Source organism: Carica papaya, chromosome 3 (assembly GCF_054855325.1).
Source record: "Carica papaya isolate Zhongbai chromosome 3, ASM5485532v1, whole genome shotgun sequence".
NCBI lineage: Eukaryota > Viridiplantae > Streptophyta > Magnoliopsida > Brassicales > Caricaceae > Carica > Carica papaya.
The window spans coordinates 8950900-8975678 of NC_142311.1; the positions used below are offsets into that span (position 1 = coordinate 8950900).

The 24779-nt window shown below is 38.2% G+C and overlaps 2 protein-coding genes across 3 annotated transcripts; both read right to left on the minus strand.

Moving 5' to 3' along the window:
* Window positions 1-46: 46 nt before the first annotated feature.
* CESA4 (cellulose synthase A4) lies at window positions 47-5892 on the minus strand. Its single transcript, XM_088215532.1, has 12 exons — window positions 4961-5892; window positions 4685-4886; window positions 4390-4505; window positions 4150-4216; window positions 3892-4042; window positions 3096-3708; window positions 2806-2943; window positions 2597-2722; window positions 2288-2500; window positions 1664-2176; window positions 1219-1569; window positions 47-858 (listed from the first exon to the last, which is right to left on the minus strand). Exons 1-12 carry the CDS (start codon window positions 4997-4999, stop codon window positions 277-279), a joined length of 3111 nt encoding a protein of 1036 aa, XP_088071658.1. The 5' UTR covers window positions 5000-5892; the 3' UTR covers window positions 47-276.
* Window positions 5893-6119: 227 nt separating this feature from the next.
* On the minus strand, window positions 6120-24581 carry LOC110811584 (phosphate starvation response 1). 2 transcript variants are annotated; one of them, XM_088215534.1, is made up of 9 exons: window positions 23976-24581; window positions 22178-22237; window positions 21435-22095; window positions 21120-21318; window positions 20962-21038; window positions 20809-20848; window positions 20434-20491; window positions 9363-9432; window positions 6120-6841 (listed from the first exon to the last, which is right to left on the minus strand). In XM_088215534.1, exons 3-9 carry the CDS (start codon window positions 22086-22088, stop codon window positions 6518-6520), a joined length of 1422 nt encoding a protein of 473 aa, XP_088071660.1. In that variant the 5' UTR covers window positions 22089-22095; window positions 22178-22237; window positions 23976-24581; the 3' UTR covers window positions 6120-6517. The 2 variants fall into 2 exon arrangements, with proteins under 2 accessions (XP_088071660.1, XP_088071659.1); XM_088215533.1 differs by having other exon boundaries at window positions 21120-21330; window positions 23976-24580.
* Window positions 24582-24779: the final 198 nt, after the last annotated feature.

The window sequence follows — 24779 nt, forward strand, 5'->3', positions numbered from 1 at the left end:
CATTAACATGAATGACATTGCCACTTCTGGGTGTAAAAAGAGGAACTGAACTGGAAAAGGATATTTCATTGAAACTCTTCCAAATACAGAAAGCTTTTCTTGATATGAAGGTGCGGCAAAATGGCAATCGCATCCCCTATGAGCAGTAGCACCACAGGGATTATGTACTATTAACTAGCAATCTCATCAAAGGAGCTTCAAAATATTAGGAAAAAAAATAAAAAATCCAGCAAAAAGCTTATGGCAGGAAGTCCTGTATGGCAAGGTAATGATCCACTAGCATTCCACCCCACATGGTTTGAGTACTGGACCTGTTTGCTTTGGCAAGAAAGGATCAATCCGAACCCAGATCAGTGAGAAAATTGATGCTAGAAGTATAGACCAGAGAACTACAATGGTAGGCGTCCTGTTTTGCCTCCCCATCAAACCTTTCAAGAAAGGATAAAGATGAACAATGACCCAGAAGGCAAAAAACAGTTTTCCAAACAAGGGACCCCAGGAGCCATAACCATTGTTAATGGCGTCAGATACACCAGCTACAACTCCAACCATGTTGAGGATTATTAGAGTGGTTGGTGGAATGAGAAGAGTTGTCCACTTGAAAAGGTAGAGCTCCCCAAACTCAGCGTCTTCTGCTGCTTTTGATGTTACAGTGAAGTTGGTGTCAACACCAGCTAGGACCTTGAGGAGGCCCTGGAATACAGCAAAAAGGTGTGCCGACACACCACCAATCACCCAGAATTGCTCATTGCGCCACCAGTCCTGGATGCTAACACCACTCCATCGGAGTTCAAGAATGCCTGTAGCTATGATGGAAAGGAAAAGGGCCATGAACCAAATGCTAGCTAGATTGTTCAGCTGCAGAAAACAAACAAAATTTCTTGTCAGAGAAGAGCAATTCAGGCATGTCAGTACACTGTGAAAATACAAACCCACAAATAGAAGCAAGTGCATTATTTTCGTTCCAAGTGGCTAACATAACTTAGGTCTGGCTCAGGTTTCAGTTAGGGAAATGTGGCTGCATTCTGCAGAATACTTAACGATATGACTGGCACCATCTTAACTAATAACTTATAACTTAAGAAGATTCTTTCATGAATCTATTCAACTGTCATGTCCAAGTAAATTTCTAAGCTCAACTTCTATTTCTTTGAAGCATATTCGAATTTTGCATATTCACTTGTCAGAGAATTTCTGGAGTGCTATAATGTTACTTACAGTGGGGATAATGAATTTCCCAGTAAGAAGACAAACAGCAGGAATAGTGCAGTAAGCCAGTAGAGGAATGGAAGTGAAAGGATAGACAATTGTATTGGTATAAGCCAGCCTCTCAAGCCATTTCAGCTTTCCACCATAGGCATACCATAGTGGGCAATGGCGACTCAAGAAAATTTCAACGGAGCCAAGAGCCCATCGCAGAACTTGGTGCAATCTATCTGACAAATTGATAGGAGCTGATCCTTTGAAAGCTGGTCTCTTAGGCATACAGTAAACTGACTTCCACCCCCTGCAATGCATCTTGAAGCCAGTCAAAATATCCTCTGTAACTGAACCGTAGATCCATCCAATCTGTTCCAAGACAAAATCCAATATTTGCTTTATATGTCATAATGTTTTCAAAGTTGAAGTTTCCATAGAAACATAACCATAAGGTGCTACTCACCTCTTTGCCCCACTCAGTTTTCTCTTCATAGCCACAACTAATGACATGAATGGCTTCCTTAATAAGAGATGATGAATTAGTTCCTTCAGGAAGGCCACCATTTTCCATCAAAGTTGAGGCAATAAACACGGGTGATTGTCCAAATCTTTTCTCAAAGTTTTTCTGTGACATAAGTGATGATTTCTCCAGTTCTTCATACCCTTCGAGTCCTTCTTCTATCTCTTCAAGTTCAAAAACAGGTCCGGACCCTTTCCTCACATAATTCTTACCCATCATTTTCTTCTTCTTGGTGTATAGTCCTCCGAAAATGCCTCTTCCCCCTTTCTTCTTGGACTTTGATTTCCTTGATCCACCACAGAAACAGCAGCACCAGGAAGGCCAGCAGTCACATGTCATCTTTGGCCTCTTCTCGGACACTGGTGGGTCATAACCATACAGTGCCTGCCGGTTGAAAACACATCCAGTACCCACATATACAGGACCTTGAATTCCATCTAGTCCTAACATGTTGATCTGTCAACAAAATACCAAATTAATACCATAGCCATTAGGAAATTGCAAAATTTAAGGCTATTGATATGTTGATGTGTAAATGAGCAAACACTTTAAAGAAGAGTATCTTACATCAAAGAAGACAATGTTCCTGTTAGCATATCTATCATGACGATCAATACCATCAAATCTCTGAGGAAACTGGACATAGCACAGCTTCTTCCCAAGTTGGGGATCCATTAAAAAGCACATAGCTTCTCTTATTGCCTTGCTGTTGTTGATGTAGTGGTCACAATCCAGATTCAGCATGAACGGTGCATTAGAAAGTACTGCAGACACTCGAACCTGGGAAGCAATTACAACCGGATCAAGTCATATGCATTACTCACTAGCTTCAATCAAATCCAAAATAAAAAATATTTTTAATCAAAAAGTACATACCAGAGCATTCATGGCACCTGCTTTCTTGTGGTGTTGGTATCCAGGACGCTTCTCTCGTGAAACGTACACAAGTCGTGGTAGTTCCTTACCTTCCACATCAAGTGCACCTTGGCTTCCTAGATAGACCTGCAAAAGAAGTAGATTCAAGTTCAATAAAGTTGGTATCAAATTTTAGATGGATGATAAAAAAGGAGAGAAATTTTGCAAACCTGAATCATGCCTGGATGATCACGGGTATTGTTACCAGGCCATGGAGTGCCATCCTGCATGACCCACCCTTCTTCTGGTTTCTTTTGAGCCTTTGCTACCAATGCATTAATCCTCACTTTGAATTCTTCATATTCTCTCTGCAGGAAAAGGTAAATAACCCTTTCAGCCTCAACCATTTGTTGAGTCCTAGAATCTTGCAGGGAAAATGATATACAGCAGCATACAAAAGGTAGATGTGACTATAACATGCAGAGGGTACATAGACATAACAGAAGGTTTCCTGGCTTACTTTCATAGCTCTGCGGTCCTTCACGAATGTAGGCTGCACCTTATCTTTCAAGTAATCTATCTTCTGAGAGAAATAAAACTCAGGAGCCCTTGGTTCAATGTTGTACTTCTTACAAAATGGCACCCATCTTCGTGCAAATTCAGCAGTTTCCGATAATGTATCAAATAGGAGCATTGATGCACCATCATCCGATACATAACAACTCACCTTCTCTACCGGATAATCAACAGACAAGATTGATAGCATTGTATTTGCAGTGATGATTGGTGGTTCCTTTAGAGGGTCAACAGTACTAACAAAGACATCAACTGGAGATAGGAGGTTGGGTTCACCCTCACGCTCAAACCTCACAGATAGGCGATCCAGGTAAGTTTCACGGGTTATGGGATGCCATTTGGGAAACTGATCAAGAATCCAAGAGAATGCAAACCATACTTCACATATCACAGAGATGAGCCATAATGGGAAAGCATCATAAGCTGGGGTTAAGATCCGGAAGCGCAAGAAGAAGGCAAGAATTATGAGCCGGAGCACAATGACTATGCGGTATGGACTTATTTTGCTTGATGGAATTGGAACTTTCCGCCAAAGAGGCTGTCGCGCTTCAGCCATACTGCACAGAAAGATCTCATCTTAGCTCAACAAAATATGCATCTACTTCAGGTGTACGATTACTAATTACAAACCTCAAGAAACTTTCAGGAATTATCATGTTTAAGTTTGTGGTCATGTATCTGTTATGGAGTGATTTAGAAACCACAAAAAAGACAGACAACTAAATTAATTGAGGACTTACAGGTAGTCATCTTCATCGCCTTGATCATTAGGTCCATTATCTTTGTTGACCAAACCCCTCTTTTCTTGCCTCACTTTCCATTTCTCAACTCTGTCTTTCCACTCTGCACTTGTGTAAGTCTCTTTCTCAGCATCAAAATCCTTACCAGTAACTGATGATTCCATTCAGAAGTAAGAGGGAGATTTTAGGGGAAAAAAGAAATAAAACATTAATCCACCAGGTGATAAACAAACTAACTAGTAGAATAGTTTTGATTACCACTTCCTGCTGAAGAGAAAGCTTGAGCATTGGGCTGCCACTGGTGTGTGTTATAGTTCCCATTTTCCTGCAAAACTCAACATCAAAGTTTCAGATTCTTCTTACTTTTGAGTTCACTAAAATAATTTCTCATATGGGTTCCAAACATTCAGGCTTCTCAGATTTATATAAAATAATATTACTTCTTAAATCAAATTCACCATAACAATTTGATTTATATAAAAGATTAAAGCAAATTACCGATTGGTTATCATCATGCTTCTTGTCTGAGTCACCCTGGTGATTCTTAACATGGAAATCATTGTCAAAATCATCTGCATCAAAGTCATCTTCATCTCCTGGAACTCTTGGAGAACCTACAAAGAATACATAATAGTCAGGAACATATTTTCTAGCTTGATCACATAAGTTTTGGACAAAACTGTTCAACAATTTGATTGGTCTGAGAAAACCAAAGAAGTTCAACTTTACCTTTTCTATTCTAATTAACAAAAGTAAAAGTCATGAAGTATATTGAAAGAGCAAAAAAGCTAACCTTTATGACGCTTATAGCGAGTGTTGCACTGAGGGCAGCTGAGGTTTCCTTCACTCCTCTCATACTCATAACAAGGCCTGCAAACAGGGAAACCACAGACATGACATGCCATAAACAACTCTCCATCTTCTTTATATCCAATCTCATCTCCACAAACTCGACATGTCCTTGAAGCAGGATTGAACCGATGAGGAGCTTTTTGCTGCAACACAAGCACATTATATCATCAGCATCAAACATAAACAATACGAAAGTTGATGAAGGAAAGGAAAATACCTCCTCAATGCCATGGGAGGCAGAGACAAAGCCAGCCATGGAAAGAAAATGAAGAAATGAAAAATGGAGGAAAAAGGGAGTGGGTGAGATGAGTAGAGGAGGGGAATGTGGGTGTTTTAAGGTGGGAAAGTGAAGGGTGAGTGAGATATCATGATATGGCTCGTGTTGTGTAAGAGAGAATGTGAAAAGAGGGTATGCACCAAACTGTGAGTTGAGAAGTCATAGGTTTGAGTCTAAGAGACGTTAGGGAAGAGCAAGATAGGAGTAAGTGAGATGGGTGACATTGCCAATTTAGCTTAGCTTATATTCAAAGTCAGGTGTTCTTGCTGGTAATGTTTACCTTTTGATCTTCCGCAACAAATAAACAAAAAATACGTACTTATTCTACCAAACCCATTTCTGCATATATACATTTCATATTGGAGAATTGGAGAATTGAAGAAATCGTCTTGCAAAAATTAAAGTAATTCCAGTCTTAAATTTGTATAAATGACCAAAAGGGTAGATGGTAAGATTACGCTGAGACAGATAACCAACGTTGTAACATTCTTTTCTTGATTGTATTAAGACAAAGCCTTTGCTTTTTTCTTAACCCTCCTGCCCCGGAAGGACAGAGGATTTGTTTGAGGTGAAAATTACATTAATCTTTATATACATGTATACATATGCCAATTAAGAAATTTCATAATAAAATGGTAACTCTCCAATTGCTTTCGTTAACGAATATGGTGCGCCTCTATTTTTTTTTAAAGTTGAATATGGTAGCTGCCAAGTAGTGAAATTGTTTTCTTTTTAATCTTTTCTTGCCATCCTTTGAATTCTCCCCTTGCCCAAAAAACCCAATATTACACTAAAAGGAAATCAAGTTGTTACTATCTTTTTTCTTTGAATTTTCGTAGAAAAAAAGGAAGAGAAAAAAAAAAAACCAGATAAGCAATTTACAAAAACCAGTTCCTCTTACATTTGATTTCCCTTTAGTGAATCTTCACAGCTCTCTATGCTTTCTTGTCCCTGCCCTTCATATTCTCATAATTAAGCAGCTGATTTCACTGCAGATTCAAATCCATAAAACCAGACTGAAAAGCCTTCTATTACATTTCTATTTACAAAATGGCTACGCCATCAGGAATCAAGGTGTGCAACTGAAGATTTAAGGATCTATAATAGCTAATCTTGGGTAATAAGTATTATTTCCTGCCAGCAAAATATTCCCTACAGGTTGAAAATAAGGGATCAAATCATTCTCATAACGACTTACATCAAATGCACCTTCTTTTGAGTACAAGAGTAGGAATTCAAAGGCCGAAGCTATTGCTTTAGAACTCTTCTTCATTTTCTTTCTGTAGAGAGAGGGAGAACGAGATAGAGATGGAGAGGGAGGGTATATTAACTTATTAACAAAGGGCATAAGCAAATTTCACACAAGGAGACCTTTAGAACAAAAGAGCAGGGCATCTACTTTGAAAGCCTATCCATCAGTGAACTAGTCTGTTCTTAAAAAGATTAGAACTTTCACAGAATCATTATTTTTGGTGAGATCAAATGCAGATAATGGCTCTACTCATCCGTTCTTGGACGCTTTGAGGGTTGGGAACTTAATGGAGACTCCTCATGAGCTTCAGCTTCAGGATCCTTTCGCTTTCTACTTGGTATGTTTGAAATTTCTTCTAATGTAGAGCTGGCACTATTATTGACCTTTTCCCTCCTGCCATCATCTACCTTGGAGGCATCCTCTTCATTTTTGTCTGGAGAATCTGAAGGCAGATTCTCCTGATTGGACGATGATCCCTTCAGCTTGTCAATACCTGATTTCTGCTTTTCAAACATCATCTGGAGGTACCTCCCTTGTTCTTCTATCCGCAACTGCAAATTTCTCTGAATCTGCAGAGAAAACAGATTCCATGAACACCAAGCCAAGTTATGCGCAAGAGTGAGGCATATATGCAGAACAAGATGCTATTAGCCAGTAACATGTGAAAAGAACAATCTCGCCTTACTTATTTCATTCATTTAATGAAGAGAGTAGTGTTGATATGTAGAACTCTCTCATATTTTTCATGTTTAAACCACGTATATAACAAGAAAATTGACCACTTAGTTTCTAAAGGCTTCATTTCAACTTATTCAAGGAGGAAAAATCAACAGCTGATGGTTGATCTAGTTTTCAAAACTGAACTCTGAAAACTCCTAATTTCCCTCCATTTGACACCAACTTCATCCCCCCCTCCTCTTTTTAGTCCTTTTTGCTTTCGTAATAGTCAAAATACTCGAAGCATCTCTATATCAGAATCAAAATAGTCAAAATATCATATAAAAATCCATGCGAATTGTCGTCAATATAGAGATGTTTGAAGTTTGTCCAGATCAGCCTTTTATTGATGGAAAAGGAAACAGCCATTTATAAGTCCCATGTCTGTTTATCCTATGCACATGCAGAATTCAACATGGCAAGAATAATACACAATCAGCATGACATGACTATTAATGGCCATGTGGCACACCACTATTTGGTAGATTTATGTTTATAACTTAATCTTAATGAATAAAATAAAAATTTTGGTATTATAAAAATTAAAAATATAAAATAAAAACAAAACTTCCCAAAAAAAAATCTTCCAAAAATTTCCTAGAAGATAGATTTATATTATAATTAATACAATTTTGATATTACAATTAAAATTTTTAAAAACTTTTCTTCACCTTTTTCTCCACAACACTAAAAAAAATTTAAAAAAATTAGGATTAAAGAAAATCCCACTTATCTTTTATTTTTTAAAGATAAAAATGTTAAATTATTAAATAAATTCATTAATTTTCTCTCTTCTTCCTCTGTTTTCAATGACCAGAAGACCGTAGATCCAACTCTTCATTTTGCTTTCTCTTCCTCTTCTTCCAAAGCAACTGCATTTCCCTTTCAACACTTTCCTTCTCTCATCAGCATCTCATGACCAAGCTTCGTCCTCATCTTCTCTAATCTACCAAACCTAAACCCTCTATCAACCACCCCCCAAACCCACAAACCAATCTCTCTGCTCCTCTTCTCTTATAAGACCATCCTATTGCTATTAATTAATATAGAAAATCATCTCTGTGGCCTCATCTTGCTGCTGAAGAAAAAAGGGGGTTGGGTGTGGACCAACAGGGACAAAGAACCTGGGGCCATCCTCATGAAAAAAGAAATAAAATGAAGAGAGGGCACAGAGAAGGAAGAAATGTTGAAGACATTTTAACTATAACTAGCATGGAGCTTATAGCAGAGGGGCAGAGAGGAGAGGATTTTAGAAGAAGGATGACCAATTTTTCTTGAGTTTTTGATGGATTTTTGGTAGCAACAATGAGAGCAAGACAGACTTCTGGTCTGCTAGGACAATGTGTTTCTTTCTTTTTGTTTGTTTAATCTAGAAGTGTTGGGAAATGTTGCTAAATTGGATTATTTTTTTGGGTGAAGATTATTTTTTTAGGGTTGATGATTCTAGACGTGATGAGAGAACAAAGAAGCAGATGAACATTTGGGAAGATTTTTTTTTTGAAATCAGAACATCCGGAAAGATTTTGCTTCGAAGATTTTTGTTTTTTTTTTAAATTTTAATACATTTTATTTTATTTATCAAGAGTTATGATAAACCCAATAATGTTATACCACATGGCTATTAGTTAACTCATCATACTGATTATGCATTATTCTTGTCACGTCAATGCTACATGTGTGTAGAGTAAAATAGATCTTAAGACCTCCAAATTCCTGTATCATTTTTCGTCAATTCAGATAGCGATTCAAACAAATTTTAGAAGTACATGGCTTAATTAAATGCATAATTTGTAAAAGAAACTTATTAGAATATTTTTACTCATTTTGAATAATGCTATCTGCTTGTAGGCAATAGAGAAAACCAATTTCCAATGGAGATCAACATGAAGTCAAAAGGTCAAAGACAGGTATTTGGCTAGGACTAAGTCAAACTCCAGAGGTTACCACATGTAAGCATGTTGAGAAATGCCAAGATAATTACAAATATGTCCAGATATATAACATGATGCAAGACAGATGTCCCAAATCTATGATTAGTTACAACAACTACCATGATCAATCCACTGGCTTCATTTTCAATTTGATTCTCATTCTCTTATTTACTTAACTACTGGCATTCTCAAATCCAAGCAGAACGAAATCATTTTCATGTTTGAATTACTTCAATTCCAGCTTGAATTCCTAATAATTCTTATTCCACCATAAAAAGAATTGGACGAAGCTTGAAATAAAAGGAGCCAAAGGATAATTAAATTATTCATTTCTCTTTTTCTGAGAATAACCAATCCTCCTTTAGATTTAATTTCCGGTTAGTTCATCTAAAATATTTTTTCTTCCATACAGAACTAATGTTTCTTATGAATAAATTGATACCTCCAGTTGTTCATGTAGCCGTTTTTGAACTTCCATCTGTAGTCTAAGAGCTTCCGTGATCTCAATGCCTCTGTTATTCAAACAAACAACAAAAATATGTTATTTTTTTGAAAAAAAAAACAAATAATGTTTCACATAAAGCTACATTTAATAGATAGAACTAATCTAATCTTTTGCAATTTCCTTCTGAAAAACTTATAACTCTTCTTTCCATCTTCTTTTTTCCTTTTTCCAATTCTGTTTACCTATTTTATCCATACAGCCCATTGTATTACCATCTAACTGGTTTAACACGAACCAAAACAGAGATAGAAATATTCTCTTGACCTTTATTTCTCTTCTCCTTTTCTACCTATTTTATCCCAATATGGCCCACTTTACTGATACATTAGGTCATCCAAGTGACTTGTTCAATTGCTTCTGCGGAAAGTAACTATAGATCTTACTCTTCAAAAACTAAGAAGGTGCCATAGAACGCATGAAAATAAAACAGAAAAACTTGGAAGAAATGCCATCGGGGACTCTTTGAAGATTAGTAGAAATAGTTTTTCGTGGAAACGTAAATAAATTATATGGTTTGGATAATGCAACCAACTACGCTAGGACATTCACTTCTGTGATAACTTTTTCTTTTTAGAAACTTCATTGTCCGTGAATCGTTAGAATTAATGTCTTTGACTACTTCGCTGGAATTTTTTCTTCTCAATTCTATCGTACATTGATTCTTTGAAGGCTTATTTTTGTGAACCATCTTTGGAGTTTCTTACACACAATCTTACCAGATATACTTTTTGCTTTTCTCCCTTTTTTTATGGAAAGTGAAAACTCAGTCTAAGGTGAGAGTCTTCATGGGGGCAGCGGTTCTAAATAGAATCAACACTAATGATTTGCTTCAAACTCGTGGACCTCAGAGCATGTTTTCTTCAGACTTTGTTTGATGTTTTTTCACAGCTTAGAACATGATAGTCATTTCTTCTCCATTACGGAAGGACTGGAGGATTGGATTAGATTATTTTCTCCTTTTTGTTTCTTGAGCATGGCTTCCGATCAGAGGTTCTTCACCTCTGTGTTATTTTTGCTGGGTGATGAGTTCTTTGGTTGGAGAGAAATGTCAGATTCTTTAAGCAAAGGTTTTATTCATTTTGTGACATTTGATAGAGGATGGTGCTTTTGACTTCTCTTTTGGCTAAACCCCACGGTTTCATCAGGAGACTTCCTCATCCACACTACAAAGGGATTGGATTGCCATCTTGTATTAATATAGCTTTTACTTTTGTTTTTCCTCTTTGAAGGATAGTTTATCTTCCTTTCGCTTGCAATCTTTTTCTTTCAAGTTCTAATACTATTTCATCTTTTAACTATGGCATTGCTTACAGAAAAATGGAAAATCTGGTTAGTGCAATCATTTTCACCACTTCCCGACCCAATAAATAGGCAAAGGAAAGACTACAAACACAAAAATACTGATGCTACTAGGTGTGCTTTTGTTCTTTGTTTATCTAGTGACACTCTCCTTATTTTAAGTATTAGTTTAAACAAACATGATCACTTCTACACTCAACTTGAACTATATTAGTTTTTTTTTAAAAGAAAAAATAGTAAATATGTATTTGTGGCCCTCCACTATTCACTGGTCTTGGTTTCTGTCCAGTTATGACTGGTGTCTAGGATATCCCTAACACCAATCATGACCCAGTATTTTTTTTTTTGACACTAAGTCCCCGATATCTATTTTCCTATTTTTTGGGGGGGAAGACAACATACCTCCCCTTTAACCCAGTGATCCTCAAGTGATCTAACCATAAAAAGCTCCTCATCACCACCCCAATTGATGTAGGGGGAGGAAATATTTTGGGGAATAAACTTTACGGATCAGAAATCCAGGTCGGCTGTTTGTCCAGAAATTAGAGACAAATCCTGTGGAATAATTTTTGTTTCCATTGATCTTATCTGTACTTTTACAAAAGAATTAAAGATATTTGTACAGCCTACTCACACCACCACTAGATGAATTTCCGTGTTTCACACGGTTTAAATTTGAAAATAACATTAAGACAATCATTTATACATAGTAATATTTTTTCAAATATTTCTTAAAAGAGTATAGCATATACATTTGATGATTATTGTATATTATTTCTATATTTTTTTGATATAAAAAGTATTGTATGTTTCATGAATACACAAACATCAAGAAGGTGCCAACCCATGCACAAAAATATTTATGTTCATCAGATATAAATATGATCTCCAAAATTCTCCATAAAATAAAGATGAACACCCATAATTAAAAAACTCAAAATTTGAAACCATCTATCTCTAACTCTATCAAAATCATCTTCCACCCTTCAAAATCTCTCTTTTTGTTTTCCCACACCACCCAAAATATAACAAGGGGAATAAGACTCACATGTTTCTTTCCAGGCTCAATTTTTTATGTCTTACTTTACCCATCACCCAACTAATTCCCAGTAACTCGTATGCCATGGTCCATAACTTATATGCAAATGAGCACCAAAGCAACATGTGCTTACAAGATTCTATCTCCCTCTTGCATAGAGGATAGTCATTCACCACAATCTTTCCCCTTCTCATTAACTTGTTAATAGTAAGAATACACCCATGCCTTGTCTCCCATGCAAAGAAAGCAACTCTAGGTAAAAGCATTCACCTTCTAGATTTGCAAAAAAGGAAATCTGGTTTCTATGGTGTCATTCTTTTTTTTTTTAAAATAAAAAGTGTAAAGTATCATTCATAAGGCACCAAAAACGGAGGTACCACCCATGTACAAAATCTCTACAGAGAAGTTAGAGCATCAATGACATTCCCAAAATCCTCAATCATTAATGATGTCATGACCAAGCACAATTGTCCCAAACAAGTGAATCCATCTATCCATTAATCTATTAAAACTACTCTCTATGCTATCAAAAGCCCTTCTATTCCACTATTTCCAAATAACCCAAAAAGCAGTCAAAGGGATAAGGTTAGCAATGTTTCTTTTTACATATAAACCATCCCAAACCCAAATCTTCCCCCCCAATCGTACCTGAAATAACCCAATTGATACCTAACCATCCATAAATCCTGCACCATAGTTTAGAAACAGTAGGACACCAAAGTAGAAGATGATTGCAAGTTTATTCAGCCTTTAAACAGCAATAGCAACCATTTACAATAAGTGTAAATCTATTTATCCTTAATTTTTACAATATCACTTTCAATCCCCTCAAAAGCCCTTGCATTCCTCTCTCTCCACACAACCTAAAAAATGGTGATCGGAGCTAAAAGCAGATGTTTCTTTTTTTTACATAAACCAACCCACGCCCACAATTCATTACTGACACTATCCGCCATAATCCAGCTCAATCCCATAATCCCAAACACATATTCCCAAATGTAGTACACTGATGGATACCACAATAACAAGTGGTTGCACGATTCTGCATCAGTTTTACACATGTAACATTTGTTTACAAGGAAAATGCCTCTTCTCCTCAGCACGTCAATGATTAAAATCCTTTTTTTTATTGCTTCCCAAGTAAAGAAAACCATTCTGGGCGGAGCTTTTGATCTCCAAATTTGCTTAAAATGAGCTGACCAGACCCTAACAACTTCATTTCTTACAATATAATTGTAGCATTTGTAGTAATGCTGGCCTGGATAGTTAAAATTGAGAGATAGTAAATAAGTAAGTTGGTTAATGTGTTTTTAATCAATGTGAGCCTCCCATCTTTAGAAAGAAAGTTCCTTTTCCATCCCGCAAGTCTTTTTTCAAACATATCAATAATGGGATCCCAAGTTTTTGTATCTTTAAACTTTGCCCCTGATGGTATCACAATATACTTGATTGGTAATTTGTTAATATTGCATCCCAACACACTAGCCAACTCCCTTTCGTCTCCTCTCTCACCAATTCTAACCATTTCAATTTTTCTCAAGTTTATCCTCAAACCCGACACTACTTGGAAACAAGTGAGAAACTCTTCATGACATTCAATTCGTTTGCTCTATCCATAAGTCTACTAAAGGCTTCCATTACCATAATAAACAACAATGGTGATAAGGGATCCCCTTGGCAAAGACCTCTAGAAGCCTTAAAGAAAGACGAGGACCACCATTCACCATCATGGCAAAAGAGGTTGTAGGGATGCAATGCTTCATCCATTTCCTCCACCTACTCCCAACTCCAACCTCTCCAACATATAGAGAACAAAATCCCAACACACCCTATCCCCCACATAATTGTTTTTTCTTCTAAAGTTGGCCAAACTATGGAAGTATTTGGTGTTTCTATTTCCTTCTTTTAACCATTTTTTGCTAGCCTTTTGCCTCCAAGAGATTGCTTGCATATTCCTATTGGCAGTAATTTCTTTTTTCAAAACCTAACTCCTCTCCCTATCCCCCTCCCCTAACAAACCCTCGATATCCCTGGCCATCCAATTCTGCTAGTTCATTTAAATAGTCATTCATCATCCTCTCAGCCTTGCCCTCCTCCCTAGCCCCCCTTTTAATTTCTAACTTTAGAGACTTTAATTTTGAAGCAAAAACAAAGCTGGCCGAACCCCTAACAGGATCCAACTTCCACTTTTTTTCAACCAAATGCTTGAAACCCATCACCCTCAATCATTTATTATCCAAACGAAAAGGACCCGGCTCCCAAATTATGTCATTTGGATCAATACCTATGGGAAAATGATCCAAAATGGGCATTTGCAAAACTTTTTGGCTTAAATTTGCAAGTTGCATGAGCAACATGTTAGAAATTAAAAACCGGTCATAACTCACAGGACACCACAAAAGAAGATGGTTGCATGAATCCCCCGCATTCATACATAACATCTGTTTACAAGAATATGACCCCTGATCATCAACTTGTTAATGTTCAATATACATTCCTTACTAGTCTCCCAAGCAAAAAAAAAGCGATTCTAGGGGGTTCTCTTGCTTGCCATATTTGTTTAGCCAGGAATTTGATGCTCATTTCACACCTTTCCTTCCTAAAGTGGCTGTAATAAGACTTTACGGAAAATTTTCCATTCTGGCTCATCTTCCATATCACTTGGTCAGCTTCGTTGTCAAGCAGTTGGGACTCTAGAAAGTGTTAAAGAATTTCATACTCTTGGACCTCCCAGCCATTCAAATTCTTGGAAACATTCCCCTCCCAAACCCTGTTGCCATTTCTTTCCTTATAAGCCTCTTTTACAACCATGTTTTTGGACTCTGCAATTGCAAAAATACTTGGGAATCGGTTCATGAGACACCCCCGACAGTCCACTCATCCACTCCCAATTTTCCACTTAATGCACTCCTCAAAACGAGGCCTTTCTATCAGAATTTTCCTCCACAACCCTAAACCATGTTAGCTTCTGGTTCTGCCTGCCACTTCTCTCCCAACCAGATCGCCCCACCTCACCTCGATGACCCTCCTCCACAGCCTATCGCCCGCCTTTAAATATCTCCACAATCATTTTCCATGGAGGACCACATTGATCTCTACAAGGGATCTAATAATGCCAATCTGCCTTGATTGATTGGTTTTTTGACTTCTCCCCACTTAACCAAATGACATCTCATATTCTCCTCATCACCCCAAAAGAAGCGGCATTGGATTGCTTCCTACTCCTAGCAATCTTTACTGCAATCGTGAGGGTTGAAAGGTAATAGATAGGTAGATTGACAAATGTACTTTTAATTAGAGTGTATTGGCCTCCCTTAGATAGAAAATTTCTCTTTCAATTGGCGAGTCTTCTTCCAGACATCTCAATAACTGATTCCCAAGATTGCGTGTCTTTGTACTTGGCCCCAAGAGGGACCCCCAAGTATTTCATTGGAAGTTTGATTGCCTTTCACCCCAGCATTTTTGCCAGCCAGATTTCATCCCCTTTATCCCTCAATCTGACCATCTCCAACTTGCTCAAATTAGTGTTTAGGCCTGAGACAACTTGGAGCATTAAAAGGATGCATCTTAAATGTCTTAGTATACCCACCTCTAGTTGACAGAAAATCAGTGTCATCAGTAAAAAAAAGATGAGATAATTTGATGGTATTGACCCCTCTACCCACTGACATGCCATTCACCAGCTATTATAACCTTGGCCTTCAACGTCAATCCATTTAATGCTTCCATTACAATAATAAATAGGAGTGGGATAGAGGATTTCCTTGCTGAAGACCCTCAAAAGCAGTGAAGAAAGTCGACAGTCCCCCATTGATGAGTATTGCAAAAGAAGGGGTAGTCATGCAAGCTTCATCCATTTTCTCCATTTGAGTCCAAACCCCATTTCACTCATCATATAATCCATAAAATTCCAACTAACATGGTCGTAAGCTTTCTCCATGTTGAGCTTACAAATGAAACCCTCCTTGCCTCTGGATACCAACTCATCCACCACTTCATTTGCCGTCAAAACAACATCTAATATCTGCTTACCTTCTACTAAAGCATGCTGGCATTCCCCAACAACTTCCCCAAGAACTCTAGCTAATCTTCCAGCTAGCACTTTGGCGATATGTTTATAGATGCAGCCCACCAAACTAATTGGTCTAAAATCACGGATATCATTAGCACCTTTCTTTTTTGCTATGAGGACCAAAAAAGTTGAGTTTAAAGAATTCACAAATTTACTAGTTTCATGTAATTCCTTAAACATCTCCACCACATCATCCTTAATGACATGCCAGGATTCGTGAAGGAATTTCATATTGGAAATACCCGGTCCTGGAGCTTTATCCCCATCGCATGATTTCAATCTCTCATAAATCTCTTCTTCAGAGAATTCAGACTCTAGCCACAGTCTATTGTCCTCTGTTAGCCTTATAAAATTCAAGCCATTAAGTTTAGGCCTTTTCTGGAAGTCTTCCTCATTCAACCCAGCAAAATGAGTGCGGGCAGTAGCCCTCATTTCATTATTTCCTTTAATTCTAGCATTGTCAATCCACAACTCCTCAATGTAATTGCATCTCTGATGGTGGCTGGCCAATGAATGGAAGTATTTGGTAGTTCAGTCCCCATCCTTCAACCAGTTCTCTCTGGCTTTTTGTTTCTATGATTGCTCCTCAAAAACATCTATTAGCCAATTCCATCTTCAGACAATCTCTCTTATGATTTTGTGTGTCATCCAAACCACTAAACTCATCCTTCTTGTCCAACTCCTAAATGTCCTGCATCAGTATATTCAACTCCTCTCCATTTTTCATCCTTTCCAATTTCATCCAAGATTTAATATCTTCCTTCAAGGTTTTAAGCTTGCACGTTATCATGTAGTTGGCTTTTCTATGGACAGTGGAAAATTTTCATTTTTCTTCACCAAGGAGCCGGAACTTATCCACCCTTAACTGCTTGTTTTCAAGCCTGAAAGGGGTAGGTCCCCACTGGACACCCTTGGCTTCCAAACAGATTGGAAAGTGGTTAGATATGGGTCGTGGCAGGAACTTCTAGCAAACCCCTGCAAGCTTTAGCACAAGATTGGGAGATAATAAGAAATGGTCAATCTGAGACCAGTAAGAGTTCCTTATCTTATTAAACCATTTCCACTGCCCACCAACCAGTGGCAGATCTACCAGCTCCAACCTATCCATCATCTCATTAAATTCCGTAACCCCAGTAGCAGAAAAATAATCTTCACATTCCTCCCTCCTCAAAACCCCCCCCCACCCCCTCCCCCAACCCAATTAACACCCCATTTCTATTTACAAACTTCCAATTCCCTCCGCAACAACCCCATTTCCTCATTATTACCGCGCCAATACACCCCTGTGAACAACCATATCTCCCCTCCCCATATCCACACATTTGAATCTCTCCTCCCTCTAAAAAATTACAAGCTCCCCGTCACTCCTTTAGCTAGGATATAGTGTCACCCAAGTCTCTAACCCTCCACAGACTCTTCATGACAGCATCATCACATGATTCAAGCTTGGATTCTTGAATATAGACAACTTCAGGCTTCCATTTGTTAAGACACCCTCTGATAATCGTTCTTTTTTTACAGTCATTAATGTCCCTCACGTTCCAGGACACAATTTTTCCAATCATTTAACTACACAAAAATACCCCCCCTTCTTCTTATCCTCCTTCCTTCAACAATCATAGTTGATCGAAAATTCTAATCTTTTCAACTCTCTAGGAGTTCCCTCACTCAGTTTTTTCTTTCCTTTTATCACAAAAGAACCCCCTTTCTTTTTAATAGTTCGTCTTTTGTAAATCTCATAGAAGAAAGAACACACTTGATCTCTTATGCTATCAAAAGATACACTCATCATCCTACTGAGTTTCTGCACATTCTAGAAGACCCATACCAAGCTTGCCTCTTCCTCCTCGACTTCCACTCCCGCACCATTACAACTCAATGACAACATTCTCTCGCTATTAGGAGCCTCCCCGAGGCCAAGGCTTGAATCTCTTCTTCTGCTATCAACATCACCAATTTGTTGTTCGCCAAATCAACTGACTCCACTTCTTCAACTTCACTATCAACCACCTCCACCAGAGCTTTGCTTAGAATGGGAGGAGACGACTCGCCAATGCTTAGTTCTAACTCCTGGATTGAAGCCTCCATCCCTATTTCCTCTCCTTTCTCCATCATCTTCTTTTCTTCCTCCTCTATCAGACACTCTACATTCGGCTTCGAGTCTTGCCCTAAATTCAGACCTGATGACTCACCTCGAATTGATATACTATTGACGGGTCTCCACCAACCCTTCTTTGTTGGACTTCGCCCTCGGGGTCTCTCTATTCTCAGGCCTGGGTCATGTTTAGCAACCCATTTTGCCTTCTCCTCTATAGAATAACATCTTGATCCACTGGGCCCATGCATTACAACATTCATTGGGCTAGCCCTTCTTAACTCCTTAAATCTTTGAAGACCAGAACAATGTCCAATCCCAACTTTTCATAAATGTCTTTTTTGCTCTTTAGAAGTCACATGCAAGGCATTGAGGGTCCAACCCGCCTCCCTTGTGGGTTGAGTCTGCCCTACCTGACTCTCCGGATTGCCCCTGGACTAGATTCTCGAAGTGTAGGATCTGCCTCCCCCGACTTCCACAACAAATATATTGGCACCGAACAGTGAGGGCATTGAAACGATGCTTTCCACATACTCAATTAAGATTGTTTCGTGCTTCCCTCATCTTCCTTCTTCCCAATTGACTTCGAGTTGGTCTTAGGGTTAATGACAAGTCACTCTGCAAGCTCGAACGCCAGCTTCATGAACATCCACTAGCCCCTACCCTCCTCTCCTTCAGGAATAAATATCCTATTTCCCTTCTTCCCAAAACCAAGTACATTCCTCGCTTGTTGCTATCGAAAGATATCCACAGTTCGTGATTTCTTCCCAAGCGATGTTTTGCCCATAGGGCTCTCCCCTTCTTTCGGTAAAAATCCTCAAAGGCGTCGAGCAACCAATTGACCTCCCCCTCTTCCAGAGAAATCGAAATCTATATCCCTTCCCATTCTCACAAATTCTCAAACCATCCGACCTCCTAACTTCATAGATAAAGTCAAACGACTTGCGTTCTATCACTAGGAACTTCCTTCCATTCGGGAACATCTTATGCACAACCTTACTCAGTCCCAAAGATTGCCTAGAGGCCGTCGGGGAATATCATCACGGTCCCTCACGCTCGCTCGCTCAGAAAGAGCAAGAGAGAGAGAGACACTCCCATAGAGAAAAGCGAAAGGCTAAAGACCATAAAAGATGCAAATCCTAGCAGTAACTAGCCGCGCGAGAAAACAGATCATAGATACAGTGGACTTTGACATCATTATTAAAGCCTTAGTCCAACGCATCACCAACTAAACAATTGGATCCAAACAACTAATCCTAAAAAATGTAAACTCAAATAATCAATAGTATGTGACTTAAGTTCTTATATGAAATTCAACAATAACATATCTTTCTAATGTGAAATTGTGGTATAGCACATCTAATACTAAAACTGTTTTTCTTTAGCTATTTGCTCCTGCATCACCAATTTTCTAAGCCACACCTCTAAAAATCTTTAAACAATGCCAGGTGATCTTTTTCAATCTTCATGAATTTCCAAAAGAAATGAAAAAAAAAAAATACCAACTAATAACGTACATGCATGACTTATCCAGGTGAAATTATCCATCTAAAATCACAATAATGTTGCCAATTCTACCAAAATTGGTCCCTACCGACTTGAATAGCTACATAAAAATTTATGCAAATATATCTGGGTGCCTAAATAGATTTTTTATACTTCAAATTCCAACATGTTTCTCAAACAAGACAAGAATATGCAATTCTTTGATGGAATATGAAAATCTGTTACAGCTGCTTGCCACTGACTGTTTCTACTGGTGAAGATATGCCTTTGTGTGACTTTGGAAAAAAATGGGTCTTGCTCTGTGTCTTCTTTCTACAATTTTCTATGCATGAAGAATGTTGCTGTCGAATGCCTGTTTCCTGCCAAACAAATATGGAAAACAAAGGCCCCCCCTCGTGTCGCTTGCTTGGGAGGCTTGCCTGGAAAAGATACTAACTCTTGATAAGCTGAAGAGGAAGGACTGTATTATTGTGAATGTTTGCTACTGCTGTTTGAAGGCGAAGGAAACTTGCAACCACCTTCTTCTTTGGTGTCCAATTGCCTACAGATTGTGGACCTTTGTGCATGGTATTTTGGGCATTAATTGGGTCATTGCCGAGTTGATGAGGGATGAGATTTGGGCTTGGGATGGTCTTAATGTTAAAAATAATTTAGCTAATGTGATCCCTTCAACGGTTTTTTGGGTTTTATGGAAAGAAAGGAATAATAGAGCTTTTGAGGGTGAGGAAAGTAGTTTTGCTAGATTAAAAGAGGTGGCTGAATTATTTTGGGTCTATCCTATTAGATCACGACATTATATGTGATGACAATTTTGGGAATGTCGTTGAGTCACCAATTTTATTGTAAATCTTTTGTACATGGGTGGTACCCCTCGTTTTGTTAGTACATTGTCAATATGCAGCTTACTTTTTATTTAAAAAAAATAACTTTTTTCTATAACCTAATAACCTAACAAGCTGAATATATTAAGTGCGAGACAAATAAAAAAGAGACTTACGTTTTCAGATCAAGAGATGATATCTCATCAATAGGAGTCAATCTTTTCTCTGATGATCCTGCAAGCAATATAAGAAACCATTAACTAGATATTCAAGCCAACATATACATACTAACTAGACGAAGGGTATCAGGCAGAAAAGTGCAGAAAGAAAAGAAAGGTTTTGGGCCAAAACAAGGATTTTGTTTGTTTATGAGCAGATCCCAAGATTCTCAAAATATATGTCCCAAGAAATTAAAAACCAGTGAACATCAAGAAGAGTATAAAACTAGAAATTAGCAAACATGCAAGAATGACAGAGTAATACCAATGGAGGCTGAACGAAAGCAACTAGAAACGAGAAACGTCTTAATTTTGCAATCACTCATAATATACCTTCAGATGACTCCGGTCTGTATCTGGCTGTCCTATATTTCTGCAGTTCCAAGAAGCAGTATTCCCAAGTAAAATAAGAATCAAATACACAGAGATTCACATGCTAATGTATTTCATGAGGAAACTAAAGTCAAGAGAAAGACAAGTATCCACCTGCAAATGGCTTTTCACATGATAAATAGTCAAGCCTTCAACTTTCATGAGCTTAAGGACACCCTTAGGAGTGGCTTCTGTAAGTTAAAAGACAAGGAAGAAATCATAAACCTATAATGTAAGAAAAATTATTAGGCAACACCAGCAGAGAAACGCACTTTCACTACCACCAAGCTTACTAACAGCCTCCACAAAAGCTTCATGAAGTTCTGGTGTCCAACGCATGCGTGGCTTTGATGGTCCACTATTTGCCGAGGAAGTGGATGTAACAACAGCACGACTTTCTCCAGAAGGAGGAGGAAGCTGCTGAGAAACTTGGGATTGTGGTACAGATACATGTATAGATGGTTTAGGCACCTGGTATGCCATCTGAAGGATAAACATCAGACCAAGAAACTAGACAAATCGTAACAGAAGGTAGTATTTTACTTTTAAGGCTTTCAAAAAGGAAATTGCTATGTAAGGACCGCCACCTTTGGTTCCGTATCTGCAATATTGTTATCTATAAGAAGCTCACTCCAGTTAGAAGCTAAGGTATCATCATCGGTGATTAATTGGTCAGCCCATTCCTGCCAATCACTTTGTTTACAAGGGTCCTCGGATGCTGCGACACTGCTGCAACTACTGCTTTCTGTTTTAGCATTCTGGACGGCAACATTAGCAGGAAATTCAAGAAATCCTGGAAGTGATTCTGAACACCAGGAACTATTGTGTTCTTTGATGTAGTGACAAGATGTTGTAGACTGAAGCAGCTCAGAATGAGAAGACTCTGTTAATGGCAAAGCTGCTGTTTTAGTTGATGGTTGCAGGATGAAAGGTGTCTTCTCTGGATGCTTTTCAGGGGGTGATGCAGAAGAATAATGGAGATCACTTGAAAATCCCGATGATGATGAAAATATGTGGCCAACTAGTCCACTGTTGGAAGATAAATGAGCTGCCTGTACAAGAGGCATTGACATAACTTCCCTTTCAAAAGGCACCTGTTGAGAGTGTGGTAGCTTGGGAAATGTATTTTCAAGAGGTGTTGAAAGGACTGGTATGGATGGAGAGAGTGGTCCAGATATTCCACCATCACTGAGCTGCCTTGCACCTGATCTCCGAATGGATATAGTTTGCCGTGCCTCCATAGTTTTCCTTGAATTAAAATATAATATTCAGTTATTTTTTTTAATCAGTATTAGCTTACTCACATGTTTCACTGTTCACTGTTCAGTACCTTTGAACTGTTCACCGCTTGCAAATACTTTGACACAGCAGATATCATCAAAATTTGAATCTGGAACCCATTATAAAATTAAATTTTTAGAAAACAAATAATAATACATAATGCCAACTAAAGTTAAGCTGGTCAATGGATTTACAGCTAGAAGAAAAGGCATGGGAAGTCATATAAGTATCCACACATATATAATGGTAAGTTCGTGCATGAACAACAAAGATAGTTTAGAACTCTGCTGTTTCAAAAACCAAAAGAAAATGCTCTCTTTACATCTTTGGTGATAAAGTACAGTAAGAAAGAACGAGAGCATTTGTGATGAGAATCATCCAGCATAGTATGGAATAAGAAATTCCCAAATGAGCATAAACATTGGTGCCAGATCTAAAATACTAGAAATAAGAAAATTCACAGGACTAACTTCATCACCATACAGAAATGCCATTGTTTCGTTCATTTTGTGATCTCTTACTTTATGTACTTATGGCTTACTTTCCTGCTTTTTATAAAGAGAAAAGAATTTGAAACTCTCAGTTGAATTGAAAAGCTTTACATTCCTTCAAAGACCGCATACCAGGAAATCCTAGCAATTAATCACTTAAGCTTTGAAGACACTTTCAAGTGCGTGTGGAACTATCAAATTTTCCACCTTCCAATTTCCTTTCTCCCTTTTCCTTTACTAAGGCAGGTGCTCCTACCTTGTTGTTTGAGAACAATACCAATAGATGCATGCCAACATCAGGGAATAAGAATTATGATATCATCTACCACCTGCACGGTGCCTTTTCTAGAACACCAAATCTCTATCAATCCTGATTGATGAAACCCATTCCAAACTTCACCCATCTACATCCCAGTGTAGAACTTCAACTATCTCCTAAGTCTCAAGCATCAACCTGGACAACATTGTGAATCCCTACTTTGCAAAGCCCTAGGATATCATTTGAAAATCCATGAAAAACGCCTTTGATCACCTTAAAAACTAAAAATCTCCATTCTTGCACAGGTCAACTAAATAAGTCTACACTTCTACCAAACAATGAACACCCTGCAATTAGCGAAATCCAGAAAATTCATATCTCAAGACTCTCAAGACTATTTCCTCCTAACAATAGAACTTTCCAAAGTAACCTTGCACCCAGAAAACATTTAGAATGCGCACTTAAACTAGTTACAGAGGTATGGACCTAAAGCTGGACATTCTTCAAAGAAGAGAAGGTAAAAAAAAGCCTTATACCACTGGCCTAGGTCTTTTTTATAGAGACCAGCAAAATGAGTGGATAAACTGAGGATGACGCCTTATCTGAGGTGTTACATTTGTCACAACGTGATGCAAGACACAAAAGACTCCATAAAAATACAATCAATACATTCAAATGAGTCACCACTAATCTATTCAAGGCGGGAATTAGACACCAAAATACACACCAGTCAATTTAGAGACGTTCAAGAAATAATCCCAAAAAGGAAGGTAGAGGCCCCCATCTTGGTGGTATAGATTCATTGATCTTGGCTAAAATTTTTTTGTTTTAGTTTAAATGAAAGAAACATGAACCTAACAAAACATAAACAAAGAAAAAAGAAGCTAACAAGGAGATCAGTTAGGCACCCAAAATAATTATTTTTCCAAACTGAAAATCTAAGGCACATTCTAAACACCATACAACAAGGCACATCCAAAAACAGTAAATATCAAGGCCAATGTGGAGGCAAAAAGCTACTTCAAGCAATGTTAGATGTTCCTAAATATTCAAATAAAAATAAAAAAATAAAAAACATGCAATGGTAGAAAAGGAACCTTAACCAAACTTGCTCTCTGAAGTTTTTTTTATGCTCTCTCAAGCCCGACGCTCCTTGCTCTCTCCTTTGCCCGGCCTTTTTCTCTCGGCTTATTCCCTCTAAGTCCCTCTATTCTCTTTTTTTCTTCAAACCCAGCTCAATCCCCTCTCCTTTAGGACTCGTCTTCCCCCTTTCACCTCTGTTTCCCCGTGAAATGTTTCCCGGAAAAGGACAAAATAAACCCAGAACGTCTCCCTCGTGTCTCTTCCTAAAACCCGATTGAGCTCATCTCTATCTCTCCTCCCAATTTTGCCTCTCCCTTTTTGCTCCACCAAAACCCAGCTCCAATCGCGTCCGCCTCCTCTCGGTGTCTCTCTCGCAGAGCTTCTTCAGGAGGCTCCTTCTCTCGGTCGCTCTCTGTTACAAAAAAGAGAAAGGAACCCCTCTCCACTCGCCCTCTGTTTTTTTTTCCCTCTTTCCCCTCTCCAATCGCCCTCTCTTCTTCAGTCGCTTCTCCCCATCTACCTCCCTTTTTCAGCCGTCTCTCTCTCTCTGCTCTCAAACCCGAAACCCGATCTGCCTTGTCGTCTCCTCCTTGTCCGAGCCAGCTCAAACGCGTGCCTGTTTCATCGTCCTGCTCTGCGTCGTTTGGGTTAGAAGAGCAATGGGTTGGGCTTAAGAGCTGGTTTTGGGCTCAGATTTGAGTTGGGTTTTATGCAAAGATGAGTTTGATTGGGCTTTATAATATTTTAAGGGCTGCAATTGAATTATAATATTATTATAACAACAATGAATTATAATTTTTCAAAATTTAATAAATAAA

Excerpts from the sequence above, each read along its gene's own strand:
- LOC110811584 (XM_088215533.1), bottom strand. The coding sequence starts at position 22,088 with ATGGAGGCACGGCAAACTATATCCATTCGGAGATCAGGTGCAAGGCAG. Across the intron at positions 21,331-21,434 it reads TTGCAGATACGGAACCAAAG|ATGGCATACCAGGTGCCTAA; the intron begins GTGGCGGTCCTT and ends TTTATCCTTCAG. Across the intron at positions 20,849-20,961 it reads ATGTGAAAAGCCATTTGCAG|AAATATAGGACAGCCAGATA; the intron begins GTGGATACTTGT and ends TTGGAACTGCAG.
- CESA4 (XM_088215532.1), bottom strand. The coding sequence starts at position 4,999 with ATGGCTGGCTTTGTCTCTGCCTCCCATGGCATTGAGGAG. Across the intron at positions 4,506-4,684 it reads TCGCTATAAGCGTCATAAAG|GTTCTCCAAGAGTTCCAGGA; the intron begins GTTAGCTTTTTT and ends TATTCTTTGTAG. Across the intron at positions 4,217-4,389 it reads AGCATGATGATAACCAATCG|GAAAATGGGAACTATAACAC; the intron begins GTAATTTGCTTT and ends TGAGTTTTGCAG.